This window comes from Dreissena polymorpha, chromosome 3 (genome assembly GCF_020536995.1).
Source record: "Dreissena polymorpha isolate Duluth1 chromosome 3, UMN_Dpol_1.0, whole genome shotgun sequence".
NCBI classification, from domain to species: domain Eukaryota; kingdom Metazoa; phylum Mollusca; class Bivalvia; order Myida; family Dreissenidae; genus Dreissena; species Dreissena polymorpha.
In genome coordinates this window covers 1,352,898-1,375,057 of record NC_068357.1, presented here as the reverse complement: position 1 = coordinate 1,375,057, position 22,160 = coordinate 1,352,898, and the positions used below count along the sequence as shown (strand labels likewise).

The window sequence follows — 22,160 nt, the reverse complement described above, 5'->3', positions numbered from 1 at the left end:
TAGCAGTCGTAGTCGTAGTCGTAGTAGTAGTAGTAGTAGTTAGTAGTAGTAGTAGTAGTAGTAGTAGTAGTAGTAGTAGTAGTAGTAGTAGTAGTAGTAGTAGTAGTATTAAAGGTAAAAAGAAGAAGAAGAAAAAAAAGAAGAAGAAAAAAAAGAAGAAAAAGAAGAAGAAAAAGGAGCAGAGGAAAAATGGAGAAGACGATACTGGATACTGACAATACATATACTAGTATTTGATTACACAGATATTACCGTCTGCTACACAGATATTACCGTCTGCTACACAGATATTACCGTCTGCGCTTTCGCTCCGGACATTCTTCAACATGCCGACGATTTCTTTGGCCGCGTCTTTCCATGGGGCGTCGTCTGCTACCTTCAGCTTCATCGTCTGTATGCTCACTATAATGTTTGCTCTATTTTGTTCAGCGACGTTCTGAGAAAACTGGGCGTAATGCATAAGCGTTGAGTGTCGTCCCAGATTAGCCTGTGCAGACCGACTGAGCTTATCTGGGATGACACTTATTAATACGACACTACGATATATGGTATCTATCGTTTAAAGGAAGTTTCTTCTGGGAGGAAATCCAGTAAAGGAGGAAAGAGTCGTCTCCGATTAGCCCGTGCGGACTGCATATACTAATCTGGGACGACACTTTACGCACATGCATTAAGCCCCGTTGTCCCAGAGCGAGGCCTAAATTCTGCATAATAGTTATCGTAGATTTAAGAAATAATTCGTGTACGTTATAGTTTGTTGTCAAATAACCCACGGCCGGTAGTTGAGATGCGCAGGGATTAAATCACGAGTGCGAAGCACGAGTGATGTGAAACCACACATCTAAACTTCAGGCCGTGGGTTATTCGACAACACATTATAACGTTCACGAATTATTTCGATTCTAACACGGTTTTTACTTAAGATTTATGCAATGTATCTTTTTTTCTTGTGTACTATTTTATGTGAAGTTCCGCCCATTAAAATGTATCGACATGTTTTGTTTAGTTACAGCGCGTGCTTTCAGTGCATAGGCTCCGCCCATAATTCTTGCAGAATAACCTATAGACGATGTTCTCCTTTGTTTGTATGAAAATTTACACGCGCCGTGTAGGAATCGGCATTAACTCAGCATTGTTGTTTGTTTACACCTCGACGTAAAATTAAACAATACATTTTTATCTATTAAATCAGTTTGTCACACACATTAACCCATTTATGCCTTGCGTCTAGAAAAAAGGCCTTGGCAAACAGCGTAGACCCAGATGAGACGCCGCATGATCGGCGTCTCATCAGGGTCTACGCTGTTTGCGTAAAGGAATTTCTGTGAGAAATATTCTAAATATATAAATAAATATACTTGACATCCCTAATTTTGGAAATAAATTGATTCCATTTAGAAGGATGGGAAAGTCCACTTGCCATAAATGGGTTAAGTACAACAAATATACCGTGGATCACAGCCGTTTTTAGACCTAACAAAAATTAAACAAATACATATTTTTCTTCATTATAATTTGATCCGTTTGAATTGAACTTTGATTTTTACATGACTCCTTTACCATCAGGGCATAAGTTTAGCGGGACAAAGCAAAAGGATGCAAAATCATACAAAATAATCGATATTTATCGCGGTTAGATTTCAACGTTTCAAACAACGATTGGTGAATTTTTAATCACTAATATTTTACACTAAAATCACATGACAGCATGCAATGTACAGTAAACTTACTGTCTTTCATCACCCGAAACTTGTCGACCACACTGTTCTCTATTTCCACCTTTTTCCTGAAATATATAATCCGACACAGTGGAGAAATGACCTTAAATGTAATTAATTTTCTCTTTTCTTATATACTAGAATTAGGCGAAAACAATTGTTTCTACTAACCCGACTGATTCTGTTTTTTCGATGCCGACCCTAAACAGTTTTGATTAGTCTATAATGAGTATTTGATAATTGTTTGATAGTTTGTTCATATTCCCTGAATAACCGTTACTGTCACATCTAATAACAAAAGTTGAATAGAGATTTATCAGAGGTTTGCACTTAAAGCGAGATTATACGATTTTTTAAATGTATTAAATTGTAATATATTGATAAAATATGTTACAATAACACAAAATAGGCAAGAAAATCATACCTTAAATGCGAATTTCATAAAATGCAGCTAAGACAAATTAGCGCCCCGAGCCGCTTTAACGAACATATTTTCCTACAATAACTGAAGCATTCGTCTTTTTATTAGGACCAGAGTGAATGTTCGTGTCTCGTATGAATATAGTTACAGGAATTTAAAATGAACCGTAAACGGATAAAATAGTTTGGCCGACTTGCCTCCCCTTAATGAAACAAGCGACATATTTTGATGTACAAACACAATTTTGCATGATTTTTTTATCGATGCATGTCGGCAATTTTGCAATGAAAACTATAACACACGCGAATAGTTAAAGTTGAAATGCGTTTACATGTTTCAAGTTAAAGTTGAAATGCGTTCACATGTTTCAAAGTAAAGTTGAAATGCGTTCACAGTTGAAATGCGTTCACATGTTTCAAGCAGAATGTGCATCTTTTATTGCAAAGCTTCATAAAGATCCATAAACACTGCCCGATACTATTATGCTATTATTATTAATCGGATGCAAAATATAAATGAGCCATGCTCTGTGAAAAGGGGGTTTACTGCATCTGCAATGTGCGTAAAGTGTCGTCCCAGATTTGCCTGTGAAGTCCGCGCAGGCTAATCAGGGACGACACTTTCCTCTTTTATGATCTTTTTTGTTTAAAGAAAGTCTCTTCTTAGCAAAAATCCAGTTAAGGCGGAAAGTGTCGCCCCCGATTTGCCTGTGCGAATTGCACAGGCTAGTCTGGGACGAGACTTTACGCACATGCAGTAAACAATCTTTCCACAGAGCCCGGCACAAATGTATCTGATAGTAACTATACGGTGTGTACTCACGCCTGAAGTTTCTTTGTTGGTTTGCCGCTCTTGCTGTTCTTGTTAATCTGCTGCTGAAGATTCTTCAACTTCTCGAAGTTCGTCACCGTGTCGAAATAGCTTTGTCTAGGAAAATTGAATCATAAACATGTATCAAGTAAAGACTTGCTTTGAAGCAAATTTGGATTAAATGACTCCTTCAATTTTGTCTCAACATATTTAACATCCCACCTTTAATTTCTCTGAATACGTAACAGCGTCAAAAGACCTCTGTTTGCGTCGAGAAATTTAAACAAGGTGTCTAAAGAAAGAAAATAAAGTCTTTCATTCAATTACATTGGCATTGCCATAATACTTATCTTCGTCAATACTTTTATTGACACGATTATTTGCATGCAAGTTTATGTTAAATCTTGTAATGCGTGATGCAACGCCGCGTTCGTACGTCAACGCATATAAGTGTGCAAAAGTTTTCATACGAAATTAACCCATTTATTAATCTAGGAAAAGGCCTTGGCAAACAGCGTAGACCGAGATGAGAGGCCGCATGATGCGGCGTATCACCAGGGTCTGCGCTGTTTGCTTAAAGGAATTTCTGTACAAAAATATTATAAATATAGAAATATGTATACTAGACATCCCTAATTTTGGAAATAAATTGATCCAATTTAGAAGGATGTGAGAGTCCACTAGGCATAAATGGGTTACAGTGAACAAAGTGGGCGCTCCTTACTTGATGTTTGCCTCCTCAGTCTCGTCCACAGAAAGTTTGATCTCCGCCTGGGATAAAAAAAAACACACGACTTTGTGAAGAATCGTTTAAAAGTTTGTGTTAAGATTAATGATAAGTATCGTGTTACGATTGGTGTGACGATTGGTGTGACGATTGGTGTGACGATTGGTGTGACGATTGGTGTGACGATTGGTGTGACGATTGGTGGGAAGACTTTTTGACAATTTGTGTTAAGCTGTGATTGAAGATTTGTGTGAAAATATGTGCAAAGGTTGGTGTGAATGTTTAATCTTTTACTATTTCGATGTTTTCTGTAAAGAGTGAACAGTGTTAAACGTGGTTTTAATACAGCAAAACAATACAACACGAAACATTAATTTAAATAATTTCGCTAGCATCACCATAAATCTGATTGGGGATATATTTTTTTTTTCCCCTATACAAAAAATATTTTCACATTCATAAGCAATTCAGTGATAGAACTAAAAAATGAGGATCCGAACATGATGCTCAGAAAAAAAGATTTATAAGAAAATGCTACACTCGAGCCTATCTCTGTTAAATGGGGGTTTAATTCATGTGCGTTAATTGTCGGCCTACATTAGCCTGCACGGACTACACAGGCTAATCTGGGGCGACACTACGCACAGGCTAATCTGGGACGACCCACATCTTTACAGAGCGAGACTAATATATCATATTATGAAATGTTAATACATTTCAAGAAATTAGCATTCCATTTTCTAAACAAATGTCTTATTAAAAAATTGTAAACATATTAAATATAACGCATAAGTTGTTTTACTCACCAAATCCAAGTGGTCCAGTGTAAACCACTGCAAAATAAAACGTGTTTTTTACAATGTAATTTTTAAAGAGATTTGTAAGAGATAGATTAATTTGGTAAAGTATTTACTTAAAGTAATATGCCAAACAATATTGTTACGTATATCGACCGAACGTCGTTATTTATAACCAATCATGGCCCATTATGGTATTCTTTTAAAGTACATTGAGATGACGTCATGGCGGCTGCATGCTTTCTGCTAATAAACATGTATCTTTTACCCACGACAAAAGACGAAACCCAACAAAATGGCATCAAATGACAAATTGCTTGATTGTTTGTTGTTGCTATAATTTAAAAATTCCGCTTGAAATGACAGATCTATTATGTGTGTGTTTGTTGTAAATCAACAGGGTATATATTAATTGAAAACATTGAAAGCACTTCGACAAATCCGTAATAAAAATAACGTTATCGAAATCATCATAAGCACTCTTCATATTTCTTAAGTACTTATATGCCGATAACAAATGTCAGTTTATATATGAAACTACATGTCGCATATGTCAATAAGAAAGAAATTTCTTTAAGCGCTAATAAATTTTTCTGAAAATAGAACGAAAAAAAACACTACATACATCAGCGAGCTGTAACAGCATCTGAAATGATACAAGCAAACCACAGGTGGTTAGCGTGTGGCTATGCTATTAATTAGTGAAAACATCATTTTGAATGATAAATAATCATATTATAACGAAAAATTAACTTTTCTGAAAAAAAAAATTTCACTATCAAATATATATATAACAAGGTATGCAACTCAAAATCAGCCCAAAACGGGGTGCATCGCTTTGAACAGCCATATCTTCATCAATTTTTCAGCGATTTTCACGATCTCGGTCTTATTCAACGCAGAAATGAATTTCCTTTCTGGAAATGTATATGTCTTGCAATATTTTTACAAATGCTGGGTCAACTTTTAAGAAATAACACGATACACAACACGCATGACCCAGTTGACAGTGATCATGTATTCTTTATGAATGAAATCTCCAGTTGTAAAGACACACCTCCGCATTGGACCAATGAAATCACTCGTATGTTTAAAATGTCAGTTAGTTGAAATGTATGTAAACAAAGGTTTCAAACGGCGCTGGACAGTTAGTCTTGATGCAGAATGTTACGACAAGAACGGTAATAATGTTTTTTCATACGTTTTATTGAATTATGGTATCGAACTACATGAACTTTATAGGGAAGTTGCCCTTTACTCCGTGAAGATTTCAGTTTTAAAGACAGCATGATCACTGTCAACTGGGTCATGCGTGTTGTGTATCGTGTTATTTCTTAAAAGTTGACCCAGCATTTGTAAAAATATTGCAAGACATATACATTTCCAGAAAGGAAATTCATTTCTGCGTTGAATAAGACCAAAATCGTGAAAATCGCTGCAAAATTGATAAAGATATGGCTGTTCAAAGCGATGCACCCCGTTTTGGGCTGATTTTGAGTTGCATACCTTGTTATATATATATTTGATAGTGAAATATTTTTTTTCAGAAAAGTTAATTTTTCGTTATAATATGATTATTTATCATTCAAAATGATGTTTTCACTAATTAATATCATAGCCACACGCTAACCACCTGTGAAGCAAACAACTATACATCTATACATGAAGATACACACATATTTGTATAACCCACGATATGATCTCACACGATATGTCATTTTATACCATAATGTATTGAACAAAAGTTTAGGGATGGAATGTGTATAACATGCATATGTTGGGACACATACATTTGAGTTGTTAAATGTACAAAACGATTAAGTAATGCGTTTTACACCTTGCTGTGTTTTATACATTTTGCAAACTTAAATTATGGTCGGATTAACCGATTTCGGTCGGGCGGGTTGGTCAGGTGATGATGAAACTACGGTCGGGCGGGTTGGTCAGGTGATGATGACACTACGGTCGGGCAGGTGGTTAGGTGATGATGAAACTACGGTCGGGCGGGTTGGTCGGGTGATGATGAAACTACGGTCGGGCGGGTTGGTCAGGTGATGATTAAACTAAGTCCGGGCGGGTTGGTCAGGTGATGATGAAACAAATGCTCGCGCTATGGGAAAACTGGGCTTAATTAATGTTCGTAAATTGCCGTCCCAGATAAGCCAGTTCAACCAGGCACGACACTTTCCGCGTAAACTGGACTTTCTGTGAGAAGAGACTTACTTAAAACAAAAAATACAAACAAATACTTAAAGTACGTGAATTTAGCCCCGTTTTCACAGAGAGAGAGAGACAGAGAGAGAGAGAGAGAGAGAGAGAGAGAGAGAGAGAGAGAGAGAGAGAGAGAGATAGAGAGAAAGAGAGAGAGAGAGAGAGAGAGAGAGAGAGAGAGAGAGAGAGAGAGAGAGAGAGAGAGAGAGAGAGAGAGAGAGAGAGAGAGAGAGAGACTCAATTATTTGTATTTGTGTACTTGTCTTGTTCTTTCTTTCTTTCCCCTTTTTAATCAAATAAACAGTATCCAACTTATAACCATCCTGCTTGTATACAAAAGCTGCCTTTGACATATTGATGATGTTTGGTTTACTCGAGACCCAATCCGTACGTGTAAATGAACTTTGTTTTCAAAAATATGTTAATTTGAAATAATATCGACATATACAATAAAATATTGTTAAACTATACCAAGACTGTGTATATACGGGTGAAGGTATAATTTTCATATGATTTGTATATGTACGATCATATTTATGAACTGCGGGTATAGGGACGCAATACGAAATGCGTATTAACACCATAACTACAGTTGCAGGTAAGAAATGTAATTGTACGAGCGAAATACATGTGCGAAAAAGATATGCACGGATTTTGGTATAGAAGTCCTTTCTCCGCGAAGGCTAATCAGAAACGACCCTTTCCGTTTTCATGAAATTGTTCGTTTACATTAGGTACCTTCTATATGAAAATCCATGATAGGCGGAAAGTGTCGTCCCTGATAGCTTATGCGGACATTCCATAAAAGCGGACGTTGTCTACCCGAAAAGGCCTGTGCGGACTGCACAGGCTTATTTGGGACGACGCTTTACTCACATACTTAAGACCCGTTTTGCGAGGGCGCGGCTCACATATATGTAAATGATACTCGGATACTGGGCTTACCTCGTCTCTGTCCCTGTACGCTGCGTTCACCTGCTCACTCATATGATTGTACTGATCCATTACAGTCGCGAGTGCATGTCGTACCTGGGGTAGTACGAAAAAGTACGAAATACGAAAACGTAGGAAGTACGAAAACAATTAGATAAAATCTGCCGGAAAGCAACGCAGTCATAAAACAAACCAACCAAACCAAACATCAGCCTTAGACATTATGGATTGGTTGCCTAATTTTAACTGCTTTCGTACTGGGAAAGTACGAAAACATTGTTAAATCTTTTTGGAAATCAGCAGAGGCTCAAGCAAACAAATTTATAAAAATGTAACGAATATACTTTATGGAACTCCAATCCTACAGCCTTATTCAACCCTTTCCTACTCAGAAGCAAAGTGAAAATGGCTATGTGCAAACAGCATAACACCAGATTAGCCTGCGAGTAACTCGCAGTCCGTTCAGGTTTTTAGTTGGTCGCGTTAGCAGCCGACGAAATTTACAGAGCATTTTTTGCAAATCAGTATGTGCTTAGAAGCCTTAGCTACGGTAAGAACCGCAACTCACTTTGCTAGGAACCATTACCGCTGCCTGTCTGAACTGCAGAAGACAATTGCTTCTGCTCTACTTCTGCAGTGAGTGTATATACCAGCTTGTAAGACGACATTGGCAAGTTTAGTGTTTATCATTGAATTCTGTACGTATTGGCTGCTTTCAGGGAAAACGGGGTTTAATGCATGTCAAATAAGATTAGCCTGTGCACAATGATTAGCATGTGCAATGCGCACAAGCTGATCGAGGACGACAACAGCGAACAACTTCAGTGCCTTCAGCGCTTTGATTATGTTATTTGCTACTTATCAGTACCTAAGGGGTGGAAATGGAGCCTTTCAAACTTGACGATAATAAGCAAGGACTTAAATTTAATTTAAATTTCCAGAGCACTTGAAATGCGTTAAAGGGCGTGTCTGGGTGGTAAAGAGTTAAGATGTTAATCAGCTAACATATATTGTCTGTTAACAACGAAACAACTTAATATAAAATTTACTTCACAATCCTGATTGATGGACCATAGAATAATCTCTTTATGATGCTTCTTTACCCAGGATCACAGAAGATTCGCCTATTCAAAACCTGAAGGGTCTCTATAATTTAAAATGGCTCAAAAACGGAATCTTCTTAAATAATCATCTGAATTTGAATCATTGTTGAATTCATTAAAGGACACAATTTGTTGTATAACGAAAATCAAGTCTAAGCGGAAAGTGTCGTCCCATGATTGTACATGCCAATCTGGGACGACAATTTACGCAAATGCAGTAAGCCCTGTTTTGCCAGAACCCGTATCATTTAGGATGATAGTCAAACTTACAAGTCATACAAAAACGAACCCGATCACTCAGGGTTTTCTGTGCTTTTCACCAAAGATCAACTGTGATCATTACATATGATTTAAGATTACAAAAAAATCCTGGTCGCTGTGACTCACGTTCGAGTCCGCTATCGAGTCCATCTGCTTTTTCATCATGGTCACCAAGGGATCTTCAACCGTAACTTCCAACTCGGTCTCCTCGAAAGTGTACAGCGTCTGCGAAATATGAGGAAAGTGTACAGCGTCTGCGAAATATGAGGAACGTGTACAGCGTCTACAAAATATGAGGGAAGTGTACAGCGTCTGCGAAATATGATAATTGAAACATGCGGAGCCTTTCCGATTGGAAACTGTTGTAACAATGTCTCAATCCAGTATGCCTCATTACCGGTTACCTCTAAATATATATACACATATAAGCAAAAGAAACACGCAATTAAACAAACAAATATTATCCACCTTGTAGACATTCTCGTATGATTTATGATTCCCAACTTACGTCGTGTAGTTTCTGAGTGATGTCTCCTAGTTGTGCTTTGATTCTTTCGTTGGTTGATGTCTTCGGTACATACAAGGGGCCGACAAGCAGACTGGGGTCAAACGTCAAGCCGTCGCTACGGAGCGCCTTTGAGGCATTCCCTGAGAAACGATGAACATGGTTAAGGGTTAAGGTTTAACGCTTGTTATCGTAAAATTACGTGATTGTTTTCATCATCATGATCATAATGATGATGATGATGATGATGATGATGATGATGATGATGATGATCATCATCATCATCATGATCATCATGATCATGATCATCATCATCATCATCATGATCATCATCATCATCATCATCATCATCATCATCATCATCATCATCATCATCATCATCATCATCATCATCATCATCATCATCATCATCATCATCATCATCATCATCAATTTCGTCCTCTTCATCGTCGCCTTCTTCTTCTCCTGCATCATCATCATCATCATCATCATCATCACTATAATCGTACTTAACACAGTCACATTCATCCACAACATTTTCGTCGCTCAGCGCATACCTGAGCGTGGTGAGCTATTTAGTGAACGCTCAGACTTTTCGGACACATAACAACATTAAAACCGATTACAACTGTGTATAAATGTGGTAAAACGGTGTTTGATGCGCGCGCGTTAAATGTAGTCCAAGATAAGCAAGAGCAGTCCGCACAAGCTAATCAATGAGTACACTTTCCGCTTTTAGTGTAATTTACTCTTAGGGAAAGTCAAGTTTAGGCGAAAAGTGTCGTAGCTGATAAGCCTGTGCAGACTGCACAAGCTAATCTGGGACGATACTCAACACATATTTATAAACCATGTTATCCTAGAGCGGAATCGATTCTGTTGAAAATGGCAAAGACTTACCGTCTTTGGACGGGTCCATCATCTCGCCATAAAGTCCAGACGACGTAGGCAGCTCGTGATCCTGCGTGGAGACGACATTTTGGAGCATAATTATAAAATCAACATATTGGTTGTTTTCTGTCTGGACTAAAGGGGATATATATATAAATAAATATATATATATATATTTAACTTATAGTAGCCAAAACTTAGAAGTGCGAGGCAATCTATAATGAAATTCAATATATATATATATATATATATATATATATATATATATATATATATATATATATATATATATATATATATATATATATATATATATATATATATATATATATATATATATATTAAATTTCATTATAGATTGCCTCGCACTTCTAAGTTTTGGCTACTATAAGTTAAATTGATATGTATAAGAAACACATTCTTAAGCTAACAATACCAAAAGTAATATAGGTAGGTCGGACACACGAAAAAATAAATAAGAAAAAGTAGTTACCAAAAGCTTTAACTTAAAAGCTATTTAATTCATTTGATGATGAAAATATGAAAAAAAATCCTAAATTCACTATCAGATAACGAACATGTTTGAGAGCTTTATATGGTCGAAACAATCTTTTGTAGTCGGCTCAAATGAAATTGAATATACTCGAAGTCTTTTACAATTACTTTTCAAATAATGTTTATCTGGAAATAAAACGTGCAAAAACAAAGTCATACCTTTGCCGCTGTTGCAACTGGCATTTTTTTCTTCGTCCCAACGGGCGCTACTTGTGGAGGTTTGCGGCCGCGGTCCATTTTACAGGAAGTCGGAGCAGACGACGCAAGGGTCGTGCTCGATTCACTGTACCGGGACCTTCGCGGGAAATCGAATTCGTCTCTTTACGAACTTATTAAATATGTTATTTTGTCGTAAATCCAAATGTAGAAATAAACACGTCCACTTTTACTGCTGACTGATTGACGTTGTTTTGTCTTAGTACCGACGTCAAGTATGTACTTATATTGACGTCACAATCATTGTAGCGTTATCTGACGTCATAACCCTTTGCCACTATTGTCGTCTGCGTTTTAGAAGCCTTTTCACTAATGATATATAAATAATGAATTCCTGACATAAACATCTGACAATTAATGACTACCTACAATATCTATATATAATAAATACATGGAGACTTCACGCTAAATTGCTCGATTGGTCAGAGTCGGCTTGGGTTAATACCAAAGCAAATACAGGTTATAAGAAAGGAGCTTTTTCATACCATAGCATGAATATCTGGAACAGTATACCAATTGGAATAAGAATGGCATGCTCTATCTTTGCTTTTAAAAGGCAATATAAAGCACATTTATTTTCTAATCAATGATATGTCATGTTATTTTCTAATCAATGTTATTTCATGTGTGTCTGTCTAAAAGACAAAATGTGTGTTATGTATCACGCCGGGTATGCGAATACTTCGTTTACGGATGGCACTTCACTTACAGAGAACAACACACGCCACGCGCGAGAGGTGAGTTCTTTAGCTTTTTTGTATTTATGTTCTGTTTATTTGGTTTTTAGACACAGAACATTGTTTGGGTGATTAATGGTATAGCACTTCGTATTGCGAAGAAAGAAATTCGCGGAAAAACGGTGAATTATTAAAAAAAAAAAGATAAAATTTCATCGATAATCAGCATGAATTGAATGATCAGTACATATTTAAACAAAATAAACATACTTGGAAATAAATCAAGAACGTGCTTACTATTCGAAATAAAAGATCAATATATCCAGTAATGTTACAACATGTTACATTTTAGTTTACTAATGTATTTGAGAAAATTCAAATGTTTTAAGAGTCGCATGCACATTTTTCATCTGCACTTCGTTTGCCGATCATCTAAAAAACAATGGCACTTCGTTTCCTGACATCTAGACACTTTTTTCCAGATATAACACACTCGTATTTTTTGAATCAAAAATGCAGAATTCGCTGTGGAATACTGTTAAAGTAAGCAGGCAATAAATAAAAATGTACGTACTTAGTACGCAAATAAAAAACGAATAACCGAAGCATGTTCTTATCCCTTTGAAATATGATTATGATTTGGTATAAATGTGAAAGATAAATGTTAAACAAATTGGATATGTCTAATGAGTAAAATCTATATGACCATATATTTTAAATTACGTTCTAAGCGGTTGATCTAAAGCATTTATCTTTATGTCCAAATGAAGGTACTAAGGCTATTTTCTTTTATATTAGATAGCATGTCATGAATAATCACTCTGCTTAAACTGCCTCTCGGAGATTAATATCAGCAGCGATGCAGGTTCGAAATTCTATTGGAACTTTTTGGCTCAATGCCAATAAACGAAAATAGCAATAAAAGAACGGGCGGGGTTGATTTAATCACACGATAGTGGTGTAAAAATTATGCATATCCGTCTTTGTTTTAATATAAACACAACACATGCTGCATATGAAGTTCTATCCAATATAGCACCCTAAACTTCGTTTGTGTGGGTATACTAAGTACTGACTCCATAATATGACATTTAAACATTTTATGTACGCATTCCTTTTTTCCAGAATCAGTTGATTTTACGATTTAATTTTAACCGTGATTCTTAAAACTCAACCAATACAGTGATTTAGGGTCAGGTGAATCGCACTTCGAGCAAACGTTAGCGTTGCGTAAAGGGAAGTGCTCCCTATAAGCAGGGCTCAAAAATACAGGGAGTTTTACCATTCTCTTTTTAATTTTTTTGCTACGCATAAGTATCGTCTTGATGATGCGATTCAAATAAGCACAACCGACAGGATTTTATGAAGAACAAATGTGTATTTGCGTCATAAAGACCCCTTCACTACCGTTATCTAGAGCCCTGCTAAAAGTAAAATTAAACACGATTGTGTTGATTCGCATTATCCGTACACATTTATTTAATAATAAATATTATCTTATTTGAAAATTGCAATTATAATAAACATAGTATAAATTAATAGTCATGTGATTTTTGAAAAATATATTTTAAAAATGTTTCGTATGAATAGCCATAATATAAATAAATGCATTTGAGGTAGAAGATAAAACTCAGTTATTAGAGTGCCCGCTTTGTTGAAAGTCTCCGTAATCTGAAGTGCCCTTTATCGGTAAACAAAGTGGCTGCAACTTTATGTATGCCACCTATTACAAAATGTACTATCTTTGTTTATATTTCATTGAATGCTATCAAAATTTCAGTATTTGAAGCACAGTGATTACTCTACATGCTGGAATAGCAAAAAAATTCTTGTAATAATTCTAAGTAGTTTTATTTTGTTAAAATGTTTACTGTTCATCCAGTTTATGCTGTTTTCCGATCAAATTTTCTATTTTTTGGGCAAAACTGTTCCATTCTTCCGTGAAATTGTGTATTCCCAATACAAAAGGATACACCATTTATCAACTCGACCATGTGTCTTGTCTTAAAAACTAATCTTTAGGATATAACTTTAAATAAAACAGAGGAACTTACCTCTAGCGCGTGGCGTTTGTTGTTCTCTGTTAGTGAAGTGCCATCCGTAAACGAAGTATTCGCATACCCGGCGTGTGTATAGGTGTAAGAAAATATTGTTTGAATGTTTTACTTGTTATAGACCTATTTGTGTATGTTATTTTAAGAAGGCCACATTGTAAACAAGTATTTATTCATCTGCATAATATGTATAATGTGTCATTGTCTTAATGTGTAACCTTCTGTAAATAAAGCGATTATTATTATTATTATTATTATTATTATTATTATTATTATTATTATTATTATTATTATTATTATTAGGTACTTCTTTAATGTACATCGGGTATTTTTAAGTATACTTAAATGTAGCCCAGGTACGGAAAACGTACCCGGCAAATTTAGACTGTACCCGAGTTTTATTCCCGCCGAAAATCCGATGTCGTAAAAAGCCCTACGGATGACAAAACGTAATTCTCTTTGAGCAAAACTGGCTTTTATGAGTATGGGTTTCGATAATATAGAGGGCATTTAACAAAATATTGACATAAATATGAACATAATTAATTTGAAAAAAAGCCGACAACGACCAATATAGCGTTAGAATCCACGGATACGTTTAAGAATATTTTCCGTACTCGGGGTGCATTTAAGTAGTTCTCGAACCGACAATGACCAATCAAGCCTTACTTATACAGTATTCAACAGCGAATTTTGTATTTCTGGTTCACTAAAAAGATCAAAGTACTGACAGTACTGGTGTGACGAAGCTTTTGAAGAGGATGTTAATAAAAGCATCAATTTAAGTTTATTTACATCACCACAATTGTTTATGTGGGTACGAAAAAAATTGGGTACGAACATTTTGTGTACAAAAATCATGCCAAAAAAAATTGGGTACAAAAAAAATTTGGTTACGAAAAAAAATTTTGAGAACGAAAACAAAATTGGGTACGAACAAAAATATGGGTACAAAAAAAATTTGGGTACGAAAAATAATTGGGTACGAATTTTTTTTTTGGGGGGGGGGTACGGGGAAGTAGTACCCGTGGGGAACTTTACCCATTCAGCGAAACTTGGAGGCGGGTAACATTCTCGATCAAATATAACAAGAAATATCTTTAACAAGATATTCGACGTCTATTTTCTGTACCACTTATCTTAACAAAAACGTTCTGTTACAGTAAAACGTTTGTGGGTTATAGCAAAACGTTACGTAGCAGATATATTCAAAACTTAACATGCTCTTTAATTACACCATGCTCTTTAATTTCTTTATCTATATCATACCAAACTTTATTTTTCGTTGTTTCCTTTCCTAAGTTAATGATGTTATGTGTACGGACGTGATTTCACATGCCCATGTGCATGAACATATAATTTTTCTCTTTTGATTATTGTTTTTTATTTTATACTTTCCGGTGGTTTATAGAGAAATATCAGTGAATTAAAACTGATAATTTCACTGTTTCAAACAATGAAAATTATCAGTGAAAATTATCGATAATTTTCACTGTTTATGTTAAATGACGTCATTTTTTGGACGAAATGACGTCATTTTCCCAACGTAATTCTTTAGTTAAACTCTTTAAAAATGTATATAAACTGTGAAATAAAGCATAAAATAAAAAGAAAATTTGTTGGGTTCGGTGGATTATCGATTTTAATTCACTCGTGATCATATAAAATGTATATTTTCACTCGTGGCTGCGCCACTCGTGAAAATATTATTTTCTATGATCACTCGTGAATTAAAATCGATAATCCACCGAATCCATCAAATATCCTCTATATCTCTAATTCAATAAGCATAGGCATGTTTGTTCGTTAAGTACGGCACTAATTCCATGATGATTCCCGAAAGTAGGTATGAGCACATAGTCGAATACGACTTGAATACGTGAGTTCGCCCATGGTAAGGTAAACTAAATCTCCGCGATATGACCTAATATGTGTTTAAAACAGCAATCAATGTCCAACAAACGAATTAATTATCAAACATAGTGTGTGCACTGATGTGGCTCTGTAATTTATGTTTGAAAAGTTTATTAAATATGCAAAATGATTGAGTACGCAGAAGAGCGAGTCTCATAAATGTCGTACGGCTATTAAGCCGTTTATCTACCATACTCGCTATAACGTTTACAAATGGCAGGTTCGAAATAATTCGTTTTCTTTACACTCATGATCGCGTTTAACGTTAATTATACACGTTTTTATTCGCAATATATTTACAGAATCACGACAAATATCAAATACAATACAGAAAATGCATAGTTGTTTCATTGATCTATAAACATATAATGGATTGAATATAACTCATTTAAAATTGACGTTTTTAAACTATTATTAAATCTTTCTTTCCCAGAATATGCTGTCCTATTTATAGCTGAGCTTCCTTTACCTTTATCAATGATAATCAGCGAGGTATGCCGATTAGAAAAATCGAGCTATCTTAATATTTTATCTAAAGAATATACGCAGTGATATTCAGCTTGAACTGAATGTGCACCGTCACATAGTTATGTCAATTTGTTATGTAATTGGGGCTCGTTTTTTCACTGATTTTTTTTCAATTTCGAAATTATTTTTATCAGCGCCATCTCTAATTCTTTTGAAAAACAATATTGATTATGGGATACATGTTCGACGAACAAATACGTATGAATTGGTATGTTCTTATCAATCTTGGCGATTTCAGAAACGAATTCGTGTTTCTGGATCGAACGGTTCGCATGATACAAAAGCGTATGGTTTTGATAATGGAAAAGGAATTGCAAATCTCCTTGGTGTATATTTAGCAACAAAAACACACAGTGTATTCGACATATATATTATCAGACGCTTACGGTAATGTTTATTATCAAATTTAGTTTGGTTTTCAGTTGATCTTTTCAGCTCCAGACGAGGGTGACATTGTATCAATGGGAGACATGCTCATCATACTTTATTCCATTACGATTTGAGCAACAGATCACACTGTTGCCCTTAATTCTGACCGAAAAGGATTTTAGAGTCAATTCCAAGATGAAAATCAAATATCTGTGTTCTCGATTGCCGATACAAGTGGAGTCTGGATGCGATGGTGAAACGATTGGTCTTCTGAATAGCCTCCACCTGTCCGTACACCGTTTCTTGCATACTCAAATATTCTTGTCATACATTTTCTATCTGGGGTGTTGTAGTTCATGCATTCCTGAAGAATGTGTTCAGACGTTTTTGTAGGCTTCTCCACAGGGGCACCTGGAGACGGCACGAGGTGAAATCTCTGGCAAATGTGGTAGTTTAGTTATGTGTGTCCTTAACGCTGAAGTCGGATGATAATCAAATTTTCTGGATAGGCGATGGTAACTGTCATTGGACTGTTCAGTTCTAAACAGGCTCTTCATGCTGTGGTTAATATCTTCTAGACCGACTTTGCTCTCCTGTTGGTCCTCTTTTGCTTCCAGCTTTACCATTCTGTATGCCTCATAATTTCCGTGTTTTCCATAGTCAGAGGGTATCAACTGGAATCCAGTGATCTTACACATTGGATGTTTAGTAGTGCTGCTGTCAGGCAAGACAGTTGGTTGGCGGTTGCTTCTTCTAGGACTCACAAATCATCGGTTACCAGCGCGCTGACTTTGTTGGGGCTTTTGTGCTAGAGCCATAATTTTATTATCATTGTTGATCATAACAGAATTCGAATGTTTACATTTCTGATATAATTGTTTAAGCCAGGAACAAAACAAAAGACATTAATATTTTATTAGATGACGAACAATTAAATTAAAACAAAACAAATCAAATGAAACATAGAGATAATTCAATAAATAGAGAAATGTTAAGCGTTGTATTAAACACATACATGAGCAGTTTATACCTCAAAACTTTTTTATCTTTTTCAATGCTTTGTTATGCTACCTTGCGCAATATGGCAAGTTTTTGTCTCTTTCCGCCCAAGTTGGTATTTATAGCACATGTATGCGAAAATCTATCGACAAACACATAAGTTATACCGGAACGTTTATAGTTTCCCCTGATAATGTCTCTCCGCGAGAAATCTTCGCCGGCAGTTTGTTACATAAACGCTAGTGCAACACATGCAGTACCAAACGCCGCAAGAAGAGGCAACTTATAACCGGAGGTGACGTCACGAACGTAACCTGCAAAAACATGTTTATTTAAAGAAATAAAATGCATATTTATGCATGTTTCCATATAGAAAGTTAGTTATAAAGTTATATGTGTTACTGAATTTAAAGCTATGTTCACAACAACTTGCACAATTTATTTTCATGCATACCGTAAACACATATTCCCAAATATTTGTGTTATCATTACCTGCCACAGGACCCGATATTGCAGTTCCGATCCCGTGCATTGTACAAATGATTCCTATGGCGTTTCCCAAATGTTTTGTTCCAACAAGACTCGCAGTTGTCACATTGATCGATGCGACCAGTATTCCAATTGCAAAACCTATCACACAAGATGACAAAATCAACAGACTTATGCCAGGTACGAACACAGCGCACACAATACCTATACCGAGTAGAACACAGGCAATGATTGGAACACCAATGGTAGTCATTCCTGGTATTTTCATTATGAAGCCGGGACTCAATCGGCCGAGACCGCCACACAGATTGAGTGCGATAAGGCCAAAAGAAGCTTCTTTGTTAGTGGAACCTCTGTCTTGATATAAATCAACAATGAAAGCAGTGAAAATGTTAATGATAGGCAAAGCAAATGCCAAACCAGCCACAAAGACCATAAACACTTTGTTCCGAAAAAGACAATGCATACTGCTACGTAGTGTTAGGTCAGTTGATTTGGGTCCGTTTAGATTATTATTATTGAGGCAGTCCACTGTCTGCATAGTGCCAGTGACACCTGCATTTGAACTTGGTTCTGTGCGTGTCTGGTTATCTGCTCGATCTGATGCAATGTCGTCAATTTTGAATTTGGAGTTGTCGCAAGCGAGCCTGATATCGGGCACTGTAACAACACTGACGTTTATACGATTGATCTCTTTGTGATGACGGGTGGTAGCAGTTTGTTTAGTTTTAACGCTTGGTTGTTCTACAGGTGCCCAAAGTATGACCAACGCAAATGTATTCAATGACACGGCACCACAAATCAAGAAAATTCCTGGATATCCATAGAGGTCGCTGAAATTTGACAGGTGAATCTCATATTTGTATGTAGGTAATTAGTTATCACACACAATTTGAATCTTAATTGTGCGAAATATATAATTGTGTTTTAGTAAAAACAAAAAATTAGGTAAACTTACTTGACCTGTGTTATAACATTTAATACCTACTTACTCTAACCAAGTAATAATGAAAGGGTAGATAGATCATCCCGTTGCTGACCCCGTCGATAAAACTGTCAAAATGACAAGCAATTGTCCATGACCATCAAAATGTTTGGCCGTTACCGAAACGGACGATATAAGCAGCGGCGACATTCCCAAACCTGAAATTAAGTTAGACGAATTGACTAACCTGTATATAATATCGCCCCATTGGTGCAAAAAGGTACCATGTACCTTCTAATTTCAATATTACATGGTACCTTTTTGCACAAATGGGGCGATATGATGTTTTTGTTTTTATTTCTAATATGTTATCACGTCTAGAGAAATGTTCATATGATGATTTTGTTCCCAATTACACACGAAGTGAAACTTCTGCTGCACAACGCGGCACATTATTTATGGCGATAAACCAAATGTCAAACAGTGATATACAAAACAAATGCACTTGATAAGACACACGCGTACATAAAAACGCACAACCATGAAAAACTGGGTCATCGACTCGGAACGGTCAATGCAAAAATCATTTGAATACACGCATATGACTGTTTTTGTTGCCTGTAATTTTGTGTGTTGTGTCTAGTGCTTTTGTATTGTGTCTTTTTGGCTCTTTTTCACTTGCCATAAATAAAGCCTCTTGGGCTATAATAAAGGTTCTCTCCTGCTGTTTCAAAGCTTAACTTTATATTTAGGCCGTGCTCTGTGAGAAGGGAGTTTAAGGCATGTGCATAAAGTGCAGCACAGTCCGCACTTGCTTATCAGGGACGACACTTTCCGCCTAAACTGGATTTTTGCTAAGAAGAGCCTTTCTTTAAACGAAAAATACCATAAAAAAGGAAAATGTTGTCCCTGATTAGCCTGTGCGGACGGCACAGGCTAATCTGGGACAACACTAACGCACATACATTAAACCCCATTTTCACATACCACGGTACATTTGTTACATGTAAAAATGTAATTTATGTTCAGCTGACTATACACATAAATGCCATAACATAATATACTTAATATATTTTCTTTAAAGAGTTAATGTGCATACATTCAACATCAAGTGCTATATAACATTATAGCCAGTAATGTAAGTCACACCGTTTACAATTTCTCAATCACTTACCAACAATGACACCTAACGTAACAATAAGCACAGACGGTGATGTCACGAACGCAGAAGACACAAATCCAACAAACACCATCAAAGACCCAAACAGGGACACGGCACGGACACTTGTCTTGTAAATAAGAGCACCGAAAAATATGCCTGAAAACAAATAAAATTATTTTTGATTAGAAAGTTATAAAGGGTAAGGGTTAACTATGATACAAACTAGTGTTATGATACAAACTAGTGTTATGATACAAACTAGTGTTATGATACAAACTAGTGTTATGATACAAACTAGTGTTATGATACAAACTAGTGTTATGATACAAACTAGTGTTATGAAAGTATAAAAATCGCTATATCTGTTTTGTACATTCACTCAAAACATCGTTCAAGCACATAATATTGAAAATTGCACACGAATATTTCAAGGAAAGACATTTTAGAAAAGTATTCTAGCAACACAAATACATGAATACTTTGATATAGAAAACAAGAAACATCATCAGGAGACACATTAAAAACAAAGCATGAAAGACCACAAACATCATAAATGCTGAAGTCACCGACTTTAAACGGTCAATGTTAAGCATTTGGGGCTTAAACCGGTTTACAGGAGAGCCGAACCTTGTGCTTAGCACAGGATTACTCGAAAATCATACCGTAAATCAATATTGACTGCATATCAATGCAATTGAATTAAAGGGGCATTTTCACAGATTTTGGCATGTTTTGAAGTTTGTCATTAAATGCTTTATATTGATAAATGTAAACATTGGGTCTAAAAATCTCTAGTAAAAAAAAACAAGAATACAATTAAAGAATTTTAAAAAAAGTAACCCTCAATGGGGCTCGAACCACTGACCCCTGGTGCTTGGGAGCTAAAGTATACAGCTCTATCCACTAGACTATCCGCTCTTATACCAAATTTTAATGTATTTTTTACCTTATATATGCAATCCTCGCAGTATAAAAAATACGACATCAACAGAATTCTCCAAATTATTCAATCGTTTCGCGTTGCAACGCTTTATAATTTTCAGGTTTTTAAATCGTCAAAAGATGCACATAATGGATATTTTAGAGCATGGTAAATGTTCAGTATTACTGTTTCCTAACAAATATTATAACTCCAAGAAAAAATTGCGAATCTGAAACAAATGTTTTTCAATTTTGTCAATTTACCAAAGCGTGAAAAGGCCCCTTTAAAAAGCTACACAATAATTGCAAATTTAGTATTCATACGGTAAAATTATAAACAGAGCAACAACATTGCAATTTGCTGATGCGATTGTCTATTTATCAACATTTCGTAATTATATATTGGTACCCGAGCACAACAAAACTCCTCCCAGCGTTGACTGAATTGTTGCCGCTTCTGCTCTGGTGGTGTTGAATCGCCGAATGATGATCACAAACAGAGACCCGACCGAGAAGGCAAAGCCAATATTGATCACCACCACCAGGTATGAGGACATGAACACCAACCAGCGATGAACACTACTACCATTCTGTATTTCAGTCCTTAAACACATGTGATTGATTAGCATTACAATTTAAAACTTGATACATTTGAACGTCATATATAAGCTGGAATGTGAAAACGACAATATGTTCCATTAATTTAACCGTTCCTCACTGGGATGTAAGATTTGTTATTGGCGCAATCCAGTGTATATTACATTAATTGAATGGTTTCAATGTTCCTGTAGAATTATGTTAATGGTAGCTGTTCTAGAAACAAAATAACACGAGTGACACAAAACACATTAAACCGGATTAATTATAGCGACAACTAATACAAATACCGGTAATACAGGTGATCAATAAAAAGTAAAGTACGTGTAAAATTTAATACATACATGTATTCGTATGACATTATTTATTTGCGTTCA

The 22,160-nt window shown here is 35.8% G+C and overlaps 1 protein-coding gene across 4 annotated transcripts in view; it reads right to left on the bottom strand.

The window, feature by feature from the left end:
- LOC127872724 (uncharacterized) overlaps positions 1-22,160 on the bottom strand; it is a 224,225-nt gene that overhangs the window by 67,502 nt on the left and 134,563 nt on the right. Inside the window, exons 2-12 of one of the 4 annotated variants that reach the window (XM_052416081.1) lie at positions 11,092-11,227; positions 10,387-10,447; positions 9,490-9,629; positions 9,108-9,206; positions 7,561-7,713; positions 5,099-5,119; positions 4,483-4,509; positions 3,674-3,720; positions 2,962-3,066; positions 1,731-1,786; positions 295-402 (exon numbers count right to left, since the gene is read on the bottom strand). In XM_052416081.1, the coding sequence (XP_052272041.1) occupies positions 295-402; positions 1,731-1,786; positions 2,962-3,066; positions 3,674-3,720; positions 4,483-4,509; positions 5,099-5,119; positions 7,561-7,713; positions 9,108-9,206; positions 9,490-9,629; positions 10,387-10,447; positions 11,092-11,169 (895 nt within the window). In that variant the 5' untranslated portion in view covers positions 11,170-11,227. Of the gene's footprint in view, positions 1-294; positions 403-1,730; positions 1,787-2,961; positions 3,067-3,673; positions 3,721-4,482; positions 4,510-5,098; positions 5,120-7,560; positions 7,714-9,107; positions 9,236-9,489; positions 9,630-10,386; positions 10,448-11,091; positions 11,353-22,160 lie in introns of those variants that run through there. The other 3 variants (XM_052416082.1, XM_052416083.1, XM_052416084.1) reach the window with 3 other exon arrangements.